Genomic DNA, 18,003 nt, shown 5'->3' with positions numbered 1-18,003 from the left:
AAGTTGGGGCTGTTTTCAGAGCAAAGGAGACCCTACCCATTATTACTATGACGTCACTAATTAATCCTTTGACCTCATGGCCTGGTTTTTGCTCTAATATGCATTGTCAGCTGTGAGACCTTATATAGACAGGTGTGTGCTTTTCCAAACCACGTCCAATCAATTGAATTTACCTCAGGTGGATTCCAGTCAAGGTGTAGAAAGACGAGGCACCTGAGCTAATATTCAAGTCTCACAGTAAAGCGCCTGAATACTTATATCAAGGTGATATTTCAGATTTTCCTTTGTGATAAATTTGCAAAAATAATCTAAAATCCTCTTTATTTATGGGTTATTCCATAGATGTAGATTGATGAGGGAGAAATTAATTTAAACAAATTAAGCATAAGGCTGCAACACAACAAAATGTGGATAAGGGGTGGGGATAAGTCGGCATATTCAGTATGAACGCTTAGTCATGACTAGTGCGCATTTTGTCTCTGACAAAATGACCCATTTAATGACAACATGTAGGCTGTGCACTGATCCTTTAAGCATATGCCGTAAAAAACAAATTACAGAGATTACAGCACGTGGCTGCTGACGGAGGAGAACTGGATTTTCCTGAAGTCAGCTCTCCAACCTGCCATCCATCACTCTCAACTTCCACAGAACGTTTTAAGGGTTTTAATGAGCCTCTTGAGTCCTGTAACTTTACTAATAAAACACTTGACAATTACATGTAAAACTGGACCTTTGAGCTGAGCATTATACTAGATAATAATGTCTTTTACAGTAGTGTTGATAGATACAGTCTGATTTTACGGACAGAAAATGAACCATGACAGATTAAAAAAAGACCAAGACAGAGAGACTACCTAGTTGGGTTACGCTGTAATTCTGGATGGGAAGTTTTACAGCCTCATAAAGAAGTGTGTCAGGCAGTAATCCAGTGACATAGAAAGATGAGAGTTGCACTAAGCCCTCTGTCTCTCTCTCCTGCCAACAAAACAACATTTCCATACTAGTGTGTTACTTGTTCTTCCAAACGTTGTTTCCCGAGGAACCTCACTTAATAAAGTTAGAACAATGTATGTCTCCCTGTGTCACATATTTATATGTGGCACATACAAATACATATATATATATACAAATACATATATATATATATATATATATATAGTCATATTAACAGCCTGTGTGACTTTGACCTCTGACCACCAAAATCTAATCAGTTGTTTGTTGGGTCCAAATGGACATTTGTGCCAAATTTGAAGGGATTCCCTGGAGGAGTCCCAGATATATCACATTCACAAGGCCAAAACCGTGTTTTATGAGGTCACCATGACCGTGATCTTTGACCACCAATGTGGTAAATGAATGTTAGTGCCAAATTTGAAGAAATTCCTTCGAGGCATTCCTAACTTATCGTGTTAATGAGAATGGGACGAGCAACCCGAAAACAAAATGTCACCAGCCCTGACTGTCGCCAGCGACGAGGCATAAAAACATTTATCAAACATAAATGGAATACAATATTCAGTACCAACACAAAATGCTGCTGATGTTATGTTGATAAACTAAAGTGTACATACTGCTAAGTTTTTTGTCTCTACCAGCTCACTGTGTGTTCGTTGATCCGTTGAGAAGAAAAGAAGAAAGAAATGCCATTTCTGTGTTTATCTGAAGAGCCAGTCTTGTTCAAGAATAAACATTCATCAGGAGTGGCTGTTTATTGTGCATCACCTAACCTTCTTTACCTAAGCTTTCAGGAAAAGGCTGAGTTAATGACCCAGTATTTCCTTGCTGCACCCACAGTATATTATTACATGGAAGCTAAGTCCAGTAAGATCTTCTAGTCTTCTTGTGTTGGCCACTGGGTGAAGCAAGCTAAAGGAGCACTTCTTATTTAAAACCTTGTATTTATTATAGGGTTAGCATGTCTGTAACATTCAAAAAAGTGTTTTAAGTATTATTGCAGCACCCTAGTTAAATTACCCATCCACCAACAGTAATAGGTCGTGGAAAGACAACCATGGGAACTGCATTTCACTCCCCAGTGTATATACATATATACTGTATATATGCTCAGTGGACTGATTTCTTGACATCTTATTATATGACGTCAAAGTCAAAACAGATATGCAAAAGTCAGAGTCCAGTGTAAAGACACAATGAAGAAAGAAGCTCAGGCTGTCACCTCACCCGCGCAGCAGCATCGCTGGTTTTCCTCCTGAATGTTGGCATTTGTGTTTCATTTGCCTCATTCTAAAGAGCACGTTTTATCTTTCATCTTTGTCTTCTGCATTAGAAAATATTTTTAATCAGGCTGTATGCCATTCCTCTCATGAGAGGATCAATACCACTCTCATGTCTGTACAGTAAATATGAAGCTGCCGTCAGGAGACAGTGACCTGGTAGGCACATTTTAAAAGTCATGCTAGTCCCCCCATCCCCTTTCAGTCTTTGTAATCAAGCTAAGCTAACCGTCTGCTAGCTATAGCTTTATATTCAACATACAGACATAGGAGAGGTATTGATCTTTTCATCTAACTCTCAACCATTAAGCAAATAAGGCTCCTTCCCAAAACATCAAACCTATTTCTTTATGTAAGAAAATTTTTCTAAGCCATTCTCCATTTTCCATTTTCCAGTGATGCACCGGCCACTGGGCCCTGATAGTAACTTGCTTTTAAATTTTCAAACAAGAAAAACATGGCAACTGTTCCGAAAAATACATATATTAACAGCAATAATCAGGTCATGCAGTTGCAGAATCATTCAATGAGCACTTTATAAGGAACACCCGAACACCTGCTTATTCATGCAATTATAAAATCAGCCAATCCTGTGGCAGCAGTGCAGCGCATTAGAATTATGCAGATACAGGTCAGGAGCTTCTGTTAATGTTCACATCAATTATCAGAACCGAGAACAAATGTGATATAATGTGAATCTCAGCCAATCTGAGTGCTGCTGACCATTTGCATCTCTTTAGGGCCACAATTTACCACCTTTTAACGGTTACTTCCAGCATGATAATGCATCATGTCACAAAGCAAAAGTCATCTCAAACTATCTTCATGAAGATGACAATGAGTTCAGTGAACTTCAGTTTCCTCCCCAGTCACCAGATCTGAATCAAACAGACCTGAATCTTTGGGGTGTGGTGGAACGGGAGACTGGCAGTATGAATGTGCAGCGGACAAATCTGCAGAAATGATGTGAAGCAATCACGTCAACAAGGACAAGAATCTCACTTGTAAGTTGCTTTGGATAAAAGTGTCTGCTTAATGAGTAAATGTAAGTGTTCTCAAAATCTTCTGGACTTCGTTCTCGACATTTTATGACATGACGTCAAAGTCAAAACAGATATGCATAAGTCAGAGTCCAGTGTAAAGACACAATGAAGAAAGAAGCTCAGGCTGTCACCTCACCTGCGCAGCAGCATCGCTGGTTTTCCACCTGAATGTTGTGTTTCATTTGCCTCATTCTAAAGAGCACGTTTTATCTTTCATCTTTGTCTTCTGCATTAGAAAATAATTTTAATCAGGCTGTATGCCATTCCTCTCATGAGAGGATCAATACAACTCTCATGTCTGTACAGTAAATATGAAGCTGCCGTCAGGAGACAGTGACCTGGTAGGCACATTTTAAAAGTCATGCTAGCCCCCCCATCCCCCTTCAGTCTTTGTATTCAAGCTAAGGTAACCGTCTGCTCTTTCCCAAAATATCAAACCTATTTCTTTATGTAAGAAAATTTTTCTAAGCCATTTTCCATTTTCCAGTGATGCACCGGCCACTGGGCCCTGATAGTAACTTGCTTTTAAATTTTCAAACAAGAAAAACATGGCGACTGTTCCGAAAAATACATATATTAACAGCAATAATCAGGTCATGCAGTTGCAGAATCATGCTTAATTTAACTGTAATAAACTGATTTTCTCACTTACTCCACTACTGCTCTTTACAGTAACACAACAATTAAACCATGTGCTGTTAAAGTTTATGATTCACAAGTCCCATGTGTGTCTGCTGAAGTTGAGAAAATGTTTAACAAAAGGTGAGACAAACGATTTGTGGAAAATCCCACACACAACTACAGGAAGTGACTCGCTCTAAGTCATTAGTCATTAGATATTCCAGTCAAAGAAAGTCAATATTTGCATTCTTGTCCAGTGCTTCCTGCCTCATGGACACAGGTGGTGGTGGTGGGAGGAGAAATCCCACCTTGTTTTTGCTCTTATATTTTTACTTCCTCATATCAGGTCATTTCTGGGTCAGGACTTCTGTTTTTCATTTATGTGAAAAAAAATAGATATTTTTCAAATAGATGTCACTACAAGACCAAGCTAGAAAAATAGAAAGATTTTATTTAATTACAACCAACCAAGAAAAACCTTTTTAACACAAATACAAAAACCTAACATTGTAGAAAACAGCTTAAGTTAAATGATTCAACATGATGGAAGAAAAGTTACATTTAAAAAAAAAGGGTTTTATAGCAAAAATTTATCCAAAACAGACCTCTGCTGTTTTGGGTAAAAATCCACAGATGTGAGTGTGGTGTGCATGTGCACATCTGTGTGTGTGCATGTTTGGTTGGTCACTTGAAGTGAATGATCTCCTGAGTGGCCAGTCTGATGAGCTGGTTGAAGTCAAACTGGATGTACTTCCTCCAGTAGCGTCTGTCTCTTCCGTAAGTCTGAGCAGGATAGCACGGACTGCCTGAAAGACAGGTTTCAGCTTAGGTACATGCACGTCCTTAAATTAGGCATCGATGCTCATCATGCTCATGAATGCACTTAAGAGTCGGATTGAATTACCCCTGATTCATCTCTGCCGACAATCCAGGAAGATACAGACATGGCCAAAAGTGTTGGCACCCCTACACCTCGTTGAAACAAAACTGTTCTTCCTGAGAGGTATTGAAATTAAAAGCTCTTTTGTCACCTGCACGGCTTTGGTTTGCTATAAAGCAAAACAAAGAAGTTGTCGAAAGAGCTGAATTCTTCCTTATTCTACAAAAATCTTCCTAAAATGGAAGTGGGGATAAATAAGTGGGTTGTAGTGATATTTCAAGCAGACTATTGTCTTCAGTAAGTATCACAGATGTCTTTAATCTTATAATTCAGCCTATTTATATGGAGAAAGGTCCTCATTGTGTGCTCCACACTGAATATGGATGAGAGACAGAAAACAAGAGAGTTGTCTGAGGAGATAAGAAAGAAAATAATTGGAAACCGTGGTCAAGGTAAAGGTTACAAGATCATTTCTAAGCAGCTCAATGCTCCTGTGACCACAGCTGCTAATATTATTAACACGTTTAAGGTCCAAGGCGCCGTAGCCAACCTCCCTGGATGTGGCCACAAGAACAAAACTGACCACAGAACAGAGGGATAGTTTGAATATTAGGTTAAGGGTTGCATCATTTTTTTGTATCATTTAAAATGATGTTTCATTGAAAACATACAAATATAGAAACAGAATAGAAAATAGTGGAGCCAGAGCCAGTTGCTTTTGCCAGTTTCACAGAAACTTTTCTTTTTTAAACAGATGGGTACCAATAATTCTGGCAACATCTGTATGTGGTCTGGGGCCTGGGACAATTATTAGATAATCTTAAATCAATCACTTCATTTGTTCACAAAATGGCAATTTGGTCAGCTGAGAGGAGGTAAAAGCTTATGGAGATGTGACCACACCTGCTCAATGAAGAAATCTCACAATTTTCCCATTAGTCCTATACCGCCCTCTAGAGGTGCAGAGTTTCCATGGTCACTGTCACCGGATGGTCTGGTGTGTTTGTGTGCTCTCACCTATGCCATGGAGGATTCTAGCAACAGCTCTTCCAGAAAATTTCTCATCGCCGCGGTTGGATAGAAAACTTCTGATGTCCGCTCTGATCTGGCTTTCCCAGTCCAGCAGCTACAAACAAACAAACAAACACACAAGTCAAACAGAATATTCAGAGCATTCAAGACACATATTCAGCTGAAAGTCCTGATGGCCAGCCTGTGGGTTTTACCTTATATTTGTCGAGCTCCTCAATGTCCACTGGTCTGAGTGTGTGGGCTCGGTCTCGCCTCTTGTCAAAGTACTCAGAGAGAAGGTTTTTCAGCTGCAGACTGCGGCTCACATCCAAATCATCAACGCAGGACAAAACGCTTTGGAAAGCAACACTGGGAAAAACACGTACAGTTTTGAGTAAGTCCGCTTAACACTCAAAAGCCCCATAAGAGATTGTTTGAATGCTGCTCAACTATTAGTTGAGATTTTTGCAGGTTCTCTTCTGGTTAAGATTTGAATGATAATGATGTGGAAGGTTTCATAGTGGAATAAGGGACTGGTGAATCAAACATTTAATCTCAAGCTTTATAGTCGTACACAGCATAACTTAACTGATCAAACTGAGATACAGTATTCATATGTCATTAGCAACATTAATTACTTATAAATTATTGGAATTACCAAAGCAAAACAGATTAGGTAATGTCAGTCGCAAAGTACAGAATAAACTACAACCATCTAAGACCAATGCAAGTATTGACATCCCATTAAAAGATCTGAAACCATTCTACCAATTTCTCTTTCACAAGTGTGAACAAATCCATTTTTAAGTGGAATAATATAGATATAGATGAATTTAACTGGAGGGTGAAGAATTGCAACTACAACTAAATTTAAAAACAGTGTGTACCTCTTGAAGGACTTAAAACAGGTGGTCAGCTGGTAGAGCTGTGTTCTCTCTTGGTCCTGCACGCGATTATGGAGGAACTGACAAACTCTGTCCATCTCCTCATCGCTAAGGTCTCCATAGGAGCGGAAGTAGAAGGACGGGGAGGAGAATTCAACGAGGATGCCGCTACGCCCGCCAGCTGAAACACAAATATCGATGACCAATTGTTTCTGTGTATCATTGGTCAATTTTTCAGCATTGCTGCCTTCATCAGACAGCGACAGTAAGGACAGGACATCAACATCAACATCAACATCAACAAACTCACAAACCAAGTCACTTACAACATTTGCTGTGATGATAATAAAAGAAGGAGGGCTGCCCCAAGCTCACAAACACGCTCGTAAACAAACCTCTATCAGTGCTCCACTGCAGCTGTCTGAGTCCTCTCTTCACAAGAGGAAGCTGCCACCCCATAGTGTCCGCAACCTCAACAACATCAAACTCCAGCTGATCACACGTCTCCACTCGCTCGCCCGCCATCCGCCTTCGGGCCAGAACCACAGCAACAGGAGGACAGCTGTGGAGAGGAAAAGGTCAAATTAATTAAACCTGATTTCGTTTTAATTTATCTAATGATAAATAACTTCAGTTCTATATCTTTGTGTAAAATGACACACAGTCAAGCGCACACGGTATAAAGTGGCACATACAGAGTGTGTGGCTTTTTAAGAACATCTTTAATACCGTCAAACATTTCATACATTTTCATGATTTTCTGGAGCTGCCTCGGTCCATCATAGAAGCTGACTTTACACACAGACATGGTGGGGTGCAGAAGTTCGACGAAGCGCTGAGGATGCAGCTCCAGATAGCACAGCAGTGTTTCCACTCCTGAAATACACACAAAGAAAGAGAGCGAGAGAAAAAGTTCATCAATTATGTTTTGCTCTACTTGTGTGGTCTTGTTTAGTGATTGTCCTGTTACTGATTTTTCACTGTAGTTAGTGCCTTTAATTTGTCACAGCCACTAGATTCTACTTTGTTCTGAATGCACCGTAAAGCTAAACATGCCATGTTCTCACTTCAGAAGACTTGACTGAACCCATCTTTTCTGGGCTGAATCTGGCTTAAATCTGTAATGAAATACTTCGTTATAAATAAATAAATACTGCTACATACTGCATTTATCATCCTACTACCACACTGTTTTACTGTTTTACTTTTTGTTTTAATTGCTTTATTTGTGTATATGTGCTTGTGAGTGTTTCCGCTTACCTTCCTCTGTGATATCCAGAGCCTCGACAGTCTGCTGGATGGGAATCGCTCTCTCGTGCGTATGACACACTCGCTCTCTGGGCCAATCTGTGCTCTCTCTTTCGTGATCCCTCGGCGAATCAGCGGCGGCCTTCACCTCCACATCCTGGTGTTTCACCGAACCATCAGCTCCCTCATCTTTTACAACCTGCTCCTCTTTCTTCTCCTCCTCCTTTCTTTCATCGCTGCCTTCTTGGACAGGTAACTCCACTGAATCAGGATGTGACGACTCCTTGCAGTGAAAACAAGGTCACATAATGCACTCGTTTTGCCTAAAATAGTGGCCCCCACTAATATCACTTTGTAAAATGTGTCCTTGTTAAATTAACTATAAATTAACAACCATACACTGCTTTTAAATTTAGTTTTTCAGTTTCCTTGTTTTCTTAAGCATAACCTGCATTATAACAGTTTTTATTAGGTTAAATGGTTAAAAAGAAAGAATAAAAGATATTAAAGAGCATTTTAATTACCTGTGCAGCAGCAGATTCTGGATTAGGGTTACTAGGAGGGTTTAGGTTGCTCTCTTGATCACACGCATCCATCATCTCCAACAGCTCAGCGTCTTCAACGTCCTACACGTATATGGACAGATTTTTTTGTTTTATTTTTTACTTTATAGAAAGTTTTAGTTTGAGTAACATGGACTCAAAAACACTTCTTGGAACCGCATGTGGACTACAGATGCACACACACAGAACAGGAGACAGTTACCTTGATGAGTTCCTGTTGTTTCTGGTGTATCCGTTTACATTTGCATGGAGGGAAAACTTTCTGCACCAGCCTCTTTACTGTGTAGTAGTCCACTGTGTCTGCATAGATATGACGACGGAGCTCATGGAGGTCTCCACCCTGCACACAAATACACAGGCAGTGAATTCACTTATACTTGCAACACTGGACCAACACATAAACCAGCAGAGAGCCACAGAGAAAGAAAATTAAAACAGACAGCTGTCGAGAATACTGGTGTGTGTGGGGCGGGACTTTACAAATTCCTCTATTAAATAATCTTATATATTTCCAGATTACTAATATTATATACTGAGTGGTAAATGAATAAGACAAAAAATAGATTCAAGGCACGATAAAGGAGGTACATAAAAACTTTTATCAAATACAGCCAATCAATTTGTATTTATTGTTTCTTTTAACAGTAAGATAGCATTGTTATTATCCAATAACAAACCCCGTGTTTTGAGCTGTGAGCACTGAAACAATTAGAGTCAGGTTAGTCCCTTCTTAAATGAACAGTTTAATTCTCACCTCAGGGTCCAGGAAGAGGTGACAGTGGGCCGGTTCTCCGTCTCTCCCTGCCCTGCCAATCTCCTGAACGTAGCTCTCGAAGCTCTGGAAACACAATTACCAGTAAGGGAATACTGATACAAACAGGACCTTGGCCATAATAGATAAACACGTATATCTAACAAAGTTTGGTCTAATTACATCCTGCAATCATGCAACAGAATTGTTAAAAAGCAAACAAACTTCCACAGAAACAATGAGTTCTTTATTCTTGCCAGAGTTTGTTGTGATGTCTGGGTTTAAGATCAAATGAAATCTCTTTTTATGTTTTATGTAATGCTCATGGCCACAAACATTACCACTGTTGATAATATGGTTGAAAATTAGAAGCAAGAAGTTTACTAGTCGCACACCAAGTGAGAGCTGAAGTTTCACTGGGATTACAAAGTTTCAAGAGCCACAAGAGCGACGACCCACCTTTGGCATGTTGTAGTGGATGATACCACGGACATCAGATTTATCGAGGCCCATGCCAAACGCCACAGTGGCCACCACTATTCTAAGCTCCCCGCACATGAAGTTGTTCTGGACGCGACGGCGCTCTGATGCCGAGAGGCCGGCGTGGTACGACTCAGCCTGCCATTTCAGTGGTTTACGAATCTTCTTCCTTGCTGAGCACAGAAAGACATGACATTGCGAAAAACAATAGGGAGAATGATTTTTGATTAAGGTAATACAGCAGCTTATCCATACCATGTTGTTGGCTGAAGTTTAGCATGTCTTGTTATTTTACATTTTACCTCTTCCCCTGACATTTCTCTCTCCATTTTAGTGAGAAAGTTGAAAACACAAATTATTGTGCCCTCACCCAGCTCTTTCTTTCTCTGTCCTACAGGGTTGTTTTGTGTCTGGCTGCTGCCGCTGATTTGCTTGTTTTCTTTAACCAGCACTCCCTGCAGGCAGGTCCTGAGGAGAGCTGCCACACGAGTGGTCTCCTCTCTTCTGGTGCAGTAGACGATGACGGAGTCCAGACAACCAAAACGATCACCTCTCAACAAGGACACCAAAGCCTTAAAATGTGAAGACAGGAGAGATGCAGATAAAAAGTAAGAGAGTTTTAAATATTTCTAGAAAGACACAAGGGGACAGATGGAGTCTGTGGGCGTGGGAAACTATACATTTGCACACAACTGCTGTAAATCTAGGATGATGATTTCAACTATGCATAGTCACACGCACAGGGACACATATAAATCATCACACCTGATCCTTCTCTCTATCCATGGACACAGACAGACGCAGGTTAGGAGGAACTGCTGCAGATCTGACTGCAATGCCATCTTGATCAGTGATGTCCAGATGCTGAGCGATGTCCAGAGCAGTAGACAGTGTGGCCGTAGCAGTAAGTCCAAGTAAGCACTGCACTCCCAAACGCTCCCTTAGCACCTACAAATACACACACAAAAACACACGCACACACACTTATCTATGACTCATCAGACTGTGTTGTAGCAATTAGTGGTACATATATACATCAATGTGTGTGTGTGATAAACCAACAGTGGTGCTCAAGATTTCAGCTATGATCAGGAGAAAAGTCTGAGATCAAAATGCCAGGCACTGAAAATTATTAACGAACACACACACACACACACACACACACACACACACACACACACACACACACACACACACACACACACACACAATCATCATTCACCCACCTTACAGAGCCTCAGGTAACAGGGTCTGAAGTTGTGTGACCACTCAGAGACACAATGAGCTTCGTCGATACAAGCGAAGGCCACAGGAGGGAGCTCCTGAGCGGAGGGCAGACACCCTGCACCTGAGCCACCTCCACCAACCAAAGCCTCTGGAGAGAGCAGCAACACACACACCTGGCCTGACTTCACCTGGACAAACAGAGGAAAAGAGCACACAGCCTGGGCTGAAAATACGACTGAACATATGACATTTCCAGTTCAAGCCAAGATTTCTCTTTTGCTTAAACCGCATTACTGAACTATCAAAACACTTCTGTACAATTGAGGGTTTTTTTTGCGATTAGTCAAAAGCTCCAGAAGAGCTACTAAATGCAACTAGAGGTGAAATTGTGATTGACACTGTCAAATACATTTTTACAGGAAAAGGGAATTACATGAGACTAGATGTCAATGAACTGGATTAAAACTTAAAAAAGTAAAAAATAATGAACAATTTGTGATTTTTACATCAAACTCATCCACAACTGAGGGGGAGAAGAGTGGTGACTGTGGAGACTCTGATTATGCGTGTTACCTTTTCTATCGCAGCTTCTCTCTGTTTCATCGTCATGTTGGAGTGGATACAGGCTGCCTTCAGCTTGGCTGGCAGGCCAGACAGCTGGAAACACACAAGTACAATTCACAGTAAAATGTATCACAACAGCTGCGTCACTGTTCACAGTGAGAGGGTATGTTTGCTCTGTGCCCTGCAATTATGATTAAGCAATGACAAAATGTTGGCTGATTTTCTTTATGTGAAGTTGTGATTACCTGATCATCCATCAGTGAGACGAGAGGTGAAATGACGAGTGTGATGCACTTTGACCTCTGAGCGTACAGGTAGGCTGGAAGCTGATAGCACAACGATTTACCCATCCCTGTTGACAACACTACGAGGGTAGAGAGACCTAAAGAGAGAGAGAGAGAGAAACATGAATACAGATTATAGCTGCACAGATAAAAACAGAGAGAGAGAGTCTGTGTTGTGTGTTTTGTGTATGTCCGTACCTGACAGGATCCTCATGATGGCCTCCTCCTGTCCTGGTCTAAATGACTTATAGCCGAGGTCTTGCAGAGCTGCATACACATCAGCGGGTGTTGCTGAACACACATACACACAGACGAAGAGTTAATGAGTTAATGTTTGAAAAGATCTGTTTATTTCCATTCACCTTGTTTTTAAGGAGTTCCGCGTGTGTTTACCCTGGACTTTTCCATCATCTGTCAGGTCATACAGTGGTGCCATTGGTGGGGGAGGAGCGGGCCGCTCATAGTCAGGACGAATCACATTCAACAACACCTCATCTTGATGCTTATGATCCGCTTCATTTTCTGGGTGCTGCTCCTCGTTGACGCTGGGAGATGACACTGGAACACACAAACATCAGGATACACACAAACACGACAAACACACAAGTACTTGTGAGTTTCTTGTATTTGCAGCAAGATTTTTTCCAAAGTTGTGATGAACTTTGTAAAGTACCGAGCGGCTGAGGTCGCAGTGTTCCCGTTGCCCTGGCAACCTCCTCCAGAGTTGGCAGCTCAAAGGGCTCCTCTTCAACAGGTTGCTCCTCAGGAACAGGAGGAGGAGGGGGGGCTACAAAACAGAGTTCAGAGGTATTTGTTGTTCATCAGTACAGCTTCTCAGACATGATACCATGTGTGTAACATAGTGCACATAACTACAGCTGAAGAATGTGAATGGAATTAAATATGACAAAGTGAGATGACAAGATGAGGAAAAACATGGAAGCAAACCCTCAGTTTTCATGTATTTTTCAAGCAACTAATTAAAGGTAAAAGGGTTTTAATTATAGTAACACAAACATCTGACTCGTCAGTGTTCACGCTCACCAGTTTCTACAGAGGGGTCTATAGTGTAGTACAAACAAAACAACCAAATTTATCACTCACACTATGACCCGTTCAGCTTATAGCACAGCTGGTCACCCTGTTGCGCAACTTCATTTATTTATTCATTTATTGGTTAATCTAACAGGCACCGTGCACATTAATATAAATTGTGCCAAGAGGAAATGTGTTTTTTCCCTAGAATTTTCCTGGAAGTTTACATTTGCCATTGTCATTGTGTAAGGAAATGAATAAGTCGTTACGTGTTTCACTCTGTATTACCTCGTCCCTTGCAGTCGATGGCCCAGTGTCCTGTCCCTCCACACTTGTAGCAGGTGTCACCCTGGCGACTGAGCCCCCCTCTGAAGCCTCCTCTCCTTCCTCTGCCAAAATATCCAGCACCTCCACCAAAACGCTCACCTTTCAGCTGGAATTTCTGCATGTACAACTGAAACATATACAATAGGTTTACATGTAAAAAAAAACAAAAAAAAATACATTAATACAGACACATTTTTGTTCCTGGAGTCATGTGGAACAGGATGCATGTATAGGTTTTCTGGGACAGAGTTACACAAATACATCCATTCCTTGCTAGGATTTTGAAGACAGGTTTTGTATATTTAGTAATAAACAAAGCTGATTGGTCAGATTTGTTCATCTTAACATTTCTATCCTGAGCAGGACAACTGAAGTCCAACACACACATACACAAAACTCACCTGTTTGCGGAGAGCTACCCCTCTGAGGGCATATCCTTTGACATGAGATTTCTTCTTCAGATTTATCTTCACAAAGTTACCCTCTGCACCTTTCATGCTGTTGTCAAAATAAATTTAAACATTTAATTTAAAAACACAGGCTCCAAAAAGAGACGCTGCAACACCATTTTGCAGTGTGGGGTCACGTATGATCTCACCTGGCTCTGACAGGCTGAGTGTGATACATTCTCTTAGTCACAAATTCCTCCTCTATTTCTCCCAACAGGTTCTCCTGGGGCACCTTGACAAAAATTATACCACATTTAATTATACCATCATACTATGTTTATCTTCACTTAATGCATTTGCACAAAAATAATATGAAACAACACACAGTTTGATCTAAGATGGACACAAACCTAACTCCTTACCTTTTTTGGTACCTTGCTTTGTTTCTCCTCTTCTCCCTCTCCATCTTCCTCTTCATTTTTCTTGGTTCTCCTTTTCTTCCCTTCTCCTCGAGCCGGACTAGAGTTCAACCCAGAGCTCTCCTCTTTCTTTTTGCCATTCCTCCTTTTCTTTTTCACTCCTCCCTCCTGTGTCATCTCTCCCTCCATGTCCACTCCCTCTCTCTGCCTCTTCCTCCCTCTCTTCTTCGTACCTTTGGGCTTGGGACTAGTCTCACCATCACCCTCTGGTGTTGGAGGTGGCGCCTGCCCTCCTTGCAACTCCTCACCTCCCTTCCCTTTGTTTTTTCTAGTGGGTTTTCGGGGAGGTTTTGGTGCACTATCACTGCCTATTGTGTCACTGGGAATACCCTTAAAGCCTTCATCTCTCCCCATGTCTATTGTCTCTCTTCTTTCTCCCTCTGTCTCTATTTCTCCTTTTGCTACTCTTTCACCCCCCTGTATTTCTCCTTCTGTTTCTCTCTCTATTTTTTTGTCTATCTCCTGGTTACCTGCCCCAGGCGTCTCCTCTGCCCCCATCTCCCCAAACACCTGACACCTCTCTAACCACTTCCTATCAACAAAACCCAGCCTGCTGGCAGGAGAGGGCCTTCCTCCAGTACCGTTACCTCCCACTCCTCCTCTGACACCTCCGAGGAACTGTGGGCTCCCTCTCAAAGGAAACATACCCCGATGTGGAGTTCCTAATGTCTCAGAATTCACTTTTTTCTCTCCTGAAGCTCCTATACTGTCATCTAACTTCCCTGTGGTTCCAACATCTTCTCTTGAAGTTTCTACGCTACACGGTGGAGACAACGACAACAAGGCAGAAGATCTGGCTGCAGAGGGAGCTAGACTCGAGACATTTTGATTTTGTGAGCTAATGACATCACTGGTACAACTTCTACTACTAACATTACTACCACAACTATTGGCAGCATCTGAAGGTTCATCACTAAACTCTCCGACAGGCTCAACTGGTTCAAACGGCTCTTCAGGCTCCACTGGATGTAACGTCTTTGAAGCCAGGGGCCGCGGGAAAGTCGTTACTCTTCTGTGAACAAAGACACAGTTACAAGGAGGACTCATTAGTGGTTCTTCCATTCAAATTAAAGTTTTTACATATCTTGTATATTTAAGATGGCTGATGCAATACACAGGGATGTTTAAAATTAACTCATAACAAAGACTGAAAAATCCCCCCAAAAAAATCTGTGTCTGTGTACTGTACTGAGAAATAACATTTTAAGTCAAACTTAAACACTTATTTGATTCATCAATGGAAACAAAAATAACTGGCAACAATCTTGATCATTGATTAAATGTTTCAGTCATTTATGAGGCAAAAATACCAAAACTATTTTCTGGTGTGACTCCAACAATGTGAAGATTTTCTGCTTTTCTCTTTTTCATATCATTGTAAACTGGACTTATTTGGGTTTTAGACAGTTGGTTGGATTAAAATAAGATAATACGACGTCACCTTGGACTCTAAAATACATTTTGACAATTCAAAGACTAAACAATTAATAAATAATGACAATAATCATTAGCTGCAGCCTGAACTGCAATGTAATATTCAGCAAAATGTGGTTATATATCTAACTGTGAATTATGCATTGATAATATGGAGCTACCATTAAAATGCTCTCTTTAATTTAATTACCTTGGTGAGAAGGGGTTCGATTTGGGGTCAGCGGACGTGGTCTTGTCAGTGGCAGCAGCAGCAACAGGGCTGTTTGTCTGACCAGTCAGTCCACCTTTTAAGGAGTTAAGAGGCACCCGACCAGGAAGGACCGATTTCTTCAGCGAGACAGGTTTCTCCTGGTATAACAAAAGGAAATCAGTACAAAAACCAAAGTGGCTTTTACAGTGACCAATCCATCCTCAATGTGTACATAAGTGACTGTGGTCAGCCTTTTTTCAAAGTGTGCCTCACCTTGCTGAGTGTAGCTAGGTTGTTTTTAAGTTTTAGGCCATAGTATTGGGCCGAGGCCTTAAGACCGTCTCTGTCCTGGGATGTTAGTCTAGGAGAAGACACCGGCAACATACTACGATTCAGATGGGCACCCCAACTGTCTGACTCCTGAACAGACAGATGACACCCAAAGACAGTAAGCAAATGGATGAGACAGGGAGAAGCAATGGTGGAAAATAACAAAGAGAAATAGCATTTGGACATCTGACCTTAGCTGTAGATCTGGACTGTTCGGCGTGTTCGCTGGCTGCATCACTGCTGCTGTTCTCTTTGGCTTGTTTTAAAGTGCGATACTCTTTATACAGTTCTGAAATACAGACACACAAAGTGATTCTCTCCTGTCTCTAAACCAATGATTTATGCTGCAGTTGGACTAAATGTATGGATCAAGGAAATATATCCATTTATCTGTAACGCAACTGAATGGCAGTACTCACTCCTGGTCTCTTCTGGAGCTTGGTCAATGTCCTCCTGGAAATTAAAGAGCATTATAATATTCAACTTTTATTATCATTAGTCAAAACTGAATTAAATCATTTCAAATTTACCAATTAATTATTCAATTCCTTAGATTAAGATTCAATTGCGAAAGTAATATCGGCTCCTTTTGCAATATAGACATTGAAACAACAGAGCATATTGTCTTTTTTGTCATCATTCCCAGCTGTAATGGAAACAAATGTAAGAATGGTTTAAACAAAATAATATACAAGTTGAACTCAAACTACATCTATGGAGTGGTTAATAAACTGGAAAATCTGCTGATTAATACAATATATAAACAAATGTATAAACTCAAAGTCTGCAAAAGAACTGATGTACAACTTGAACCTGAAATTACTAACCTTTAATTTACACTGAAAACCAATTCATGTTAATGTATTTATTTTGGATTCACTTATCGTGTTGTTTATTTCGTATTCGTTACAATGTCCGTATTTTTCTTAGTTGACAGTTTTGTTTGATTTTTTCTTTTTCCTATTACCGCTCAGACACAAGCCAAGGATTTTTAACACCGTGGTTCATCTGCATTGCTGTTTATAAATGTATCGTTCAATAAAGCAAAATAAAGAAATATGAATTTTAAGAAAAATGGAAACACAGTGACAGCAACAGCATCTTCGCCAGTAAGATACATGTATGCCCTGTGTATAAACAAAACAATAATGAAATAAACAATATAAAAACATACAAAATATCATGTCATTGTTGTTCAAAGCTTCATTTGCAGCTAACGGTGTGCTAACATTTAAATCACCTTATTGGGTTTCCTCTGGTGCTGTTGGACAAACCCCTGCTCCCAGCCCTTCAGCAGAAGCTTCACCTCGTTGTAGCGGTCCATGCTGACTGCAGGGTCGACAAAACACTCCGACTTTCTGACAGACCTAACTTTCTAATAATGCGTAGATGGTGTGAGGCATGACTTCAGGCGAAAGCTGCATCGACACGTAAGTTTTAACAAGAAAAAACAAGAAACGCAACGTAATTGTTCGCTTGTTTTCTGAATCCGGAAGCGAAAACCTTCGTGTATTTAGTAACCCTGACTTACTTAATGTGTCCTCCTTTAATAAAAGTTACTGTTACGTTTGTAGTCCACAACAATCATATTAAGGGACTGTCGTAAAGAGCTTCTTCCGCTGTGTTGTTTACGATTTTCCCGCGCCGGAAAAATGACATTTTGTGTTGCCAGGTTCCCTCATATATCCCCTAATCTCACAAAACACGCGCTTCTTTTCCGTGGTGAAAATTGTGTTGTGATTTTATGAAAGACTAAAGATGAACATTAAGGTGACAGAGATAAATAAGAAAGAGAAAAAGGCTTTATGTAATATGTAGGGATATCATTACAATAAAACGCCCTTGCAAGGTTGCCAGATCTGCGTGACAAAATTAATGCCAATCAACACCTGCCCAACAGGCACAAAACCACAAATCAAAATATGCCTCTGCCAAACCCTATGGCCATGCACTGCTTATTCGGTCCAACAGCATTGTTATTATAGCGAAATACATTGTAATATCTATAGTATAAAAATGTAAACGT

At 40.7% G+C, this 18,003-nt stretch overlaps 1 protein-coding gene across 1 annotated transcript; it reads right to left on the bottom strand.

Annotated features, from left to right (window-relative positions):
- Positions 1–4,332: 4,332 nt before the first annotated feature.
- Positions 4,333–17,601, bottom strand: recql4 (RecQ helicase-like 4). Its single transcript, XM_056399698.1, has 28 exons — positions 17,218–17,601; positions 16,397–16,430; positions 16,169–16,266; positions 15,921–16,067; positions 15,648–15,805; positions 13,967–15,035; positions 13,754–13,836; positions 13,557–13,653; positions 13,117–13,282; positions 12,467–12,580; positions 12,187–12,351; positions 11,992–12,084; positions 11,755–11,891; positions 11,519–11,602; positions 10,945–11,133; positions 10,484–10,666; positions 10,089–10,290; positions 9,698–9,891; positions 9,242–9,325; positions 8,690–8,827; positions 8,449–8,550; positions 7,937–8,207; positions 7,423–7,552; positions 7,072–7,238; positions 6,680–6,857; positions 6,008–6,161; positions 5,799–5,907; positions 4,333–4,707 (listed from the first exon to the last, which is right to left on the bottom strand). Exons 1-28 carry the CDS (start codon positions 17,299–17,301, stop codon positions 4,586–4,588), a joined length of 4,752 nt encoding a protein of 1,583 aa, XP_056255673.1. The 5' UTR covers positions 17,302–17,601; the 3' UTR covers positions 4,333–4,585.
- Between the last annotated feature and the right edge of the window lie 402 nt (positions 17,602–18,003).

Source organism: Seriola aureovittata, chromosome 16 (assembly GCF_021018895.1).
Source record: "Seriola aureovittata isolate HTS-2021-v1 ecotype China chromosome 16, ASM2101889v1, whole genome shotgun sequence".
In the NCBI taxonomy this organism is placed as follows: domain Eukaryota; kingdom Metazoa; phylum Chordata; class Actinopteri; order Carangiformes; family Carangidae; genus Seriola; species Seriola aureovittata.
This window is presented reverse-complemented; position numbering and strand designations above follow the sequence as displayed.

Coding starts and splice junctions, on each gene's coding strand:
- recql4 (XM_056399698.1), bottom strand. CDS start 17,301: ATGGACCGCTACAACGAGGTGAAGCTTCTGCTGAAGGGCTGGGAGCAG. Junction 11,892..11,991: donor CATCATGAGGATCCTGTCAG/GTACGGACATAC, acceptor CTCTCTCTTTAG/GTCTCTCTACCCTCGTAGTG. Junction 6,162..6,679: donor TGTTTTAAGTCCTTCAAGAG/GTACACACTGTT, acceptor TGTTTTTCCCAG/TGTTGCTTTCCAAAGCGTTT.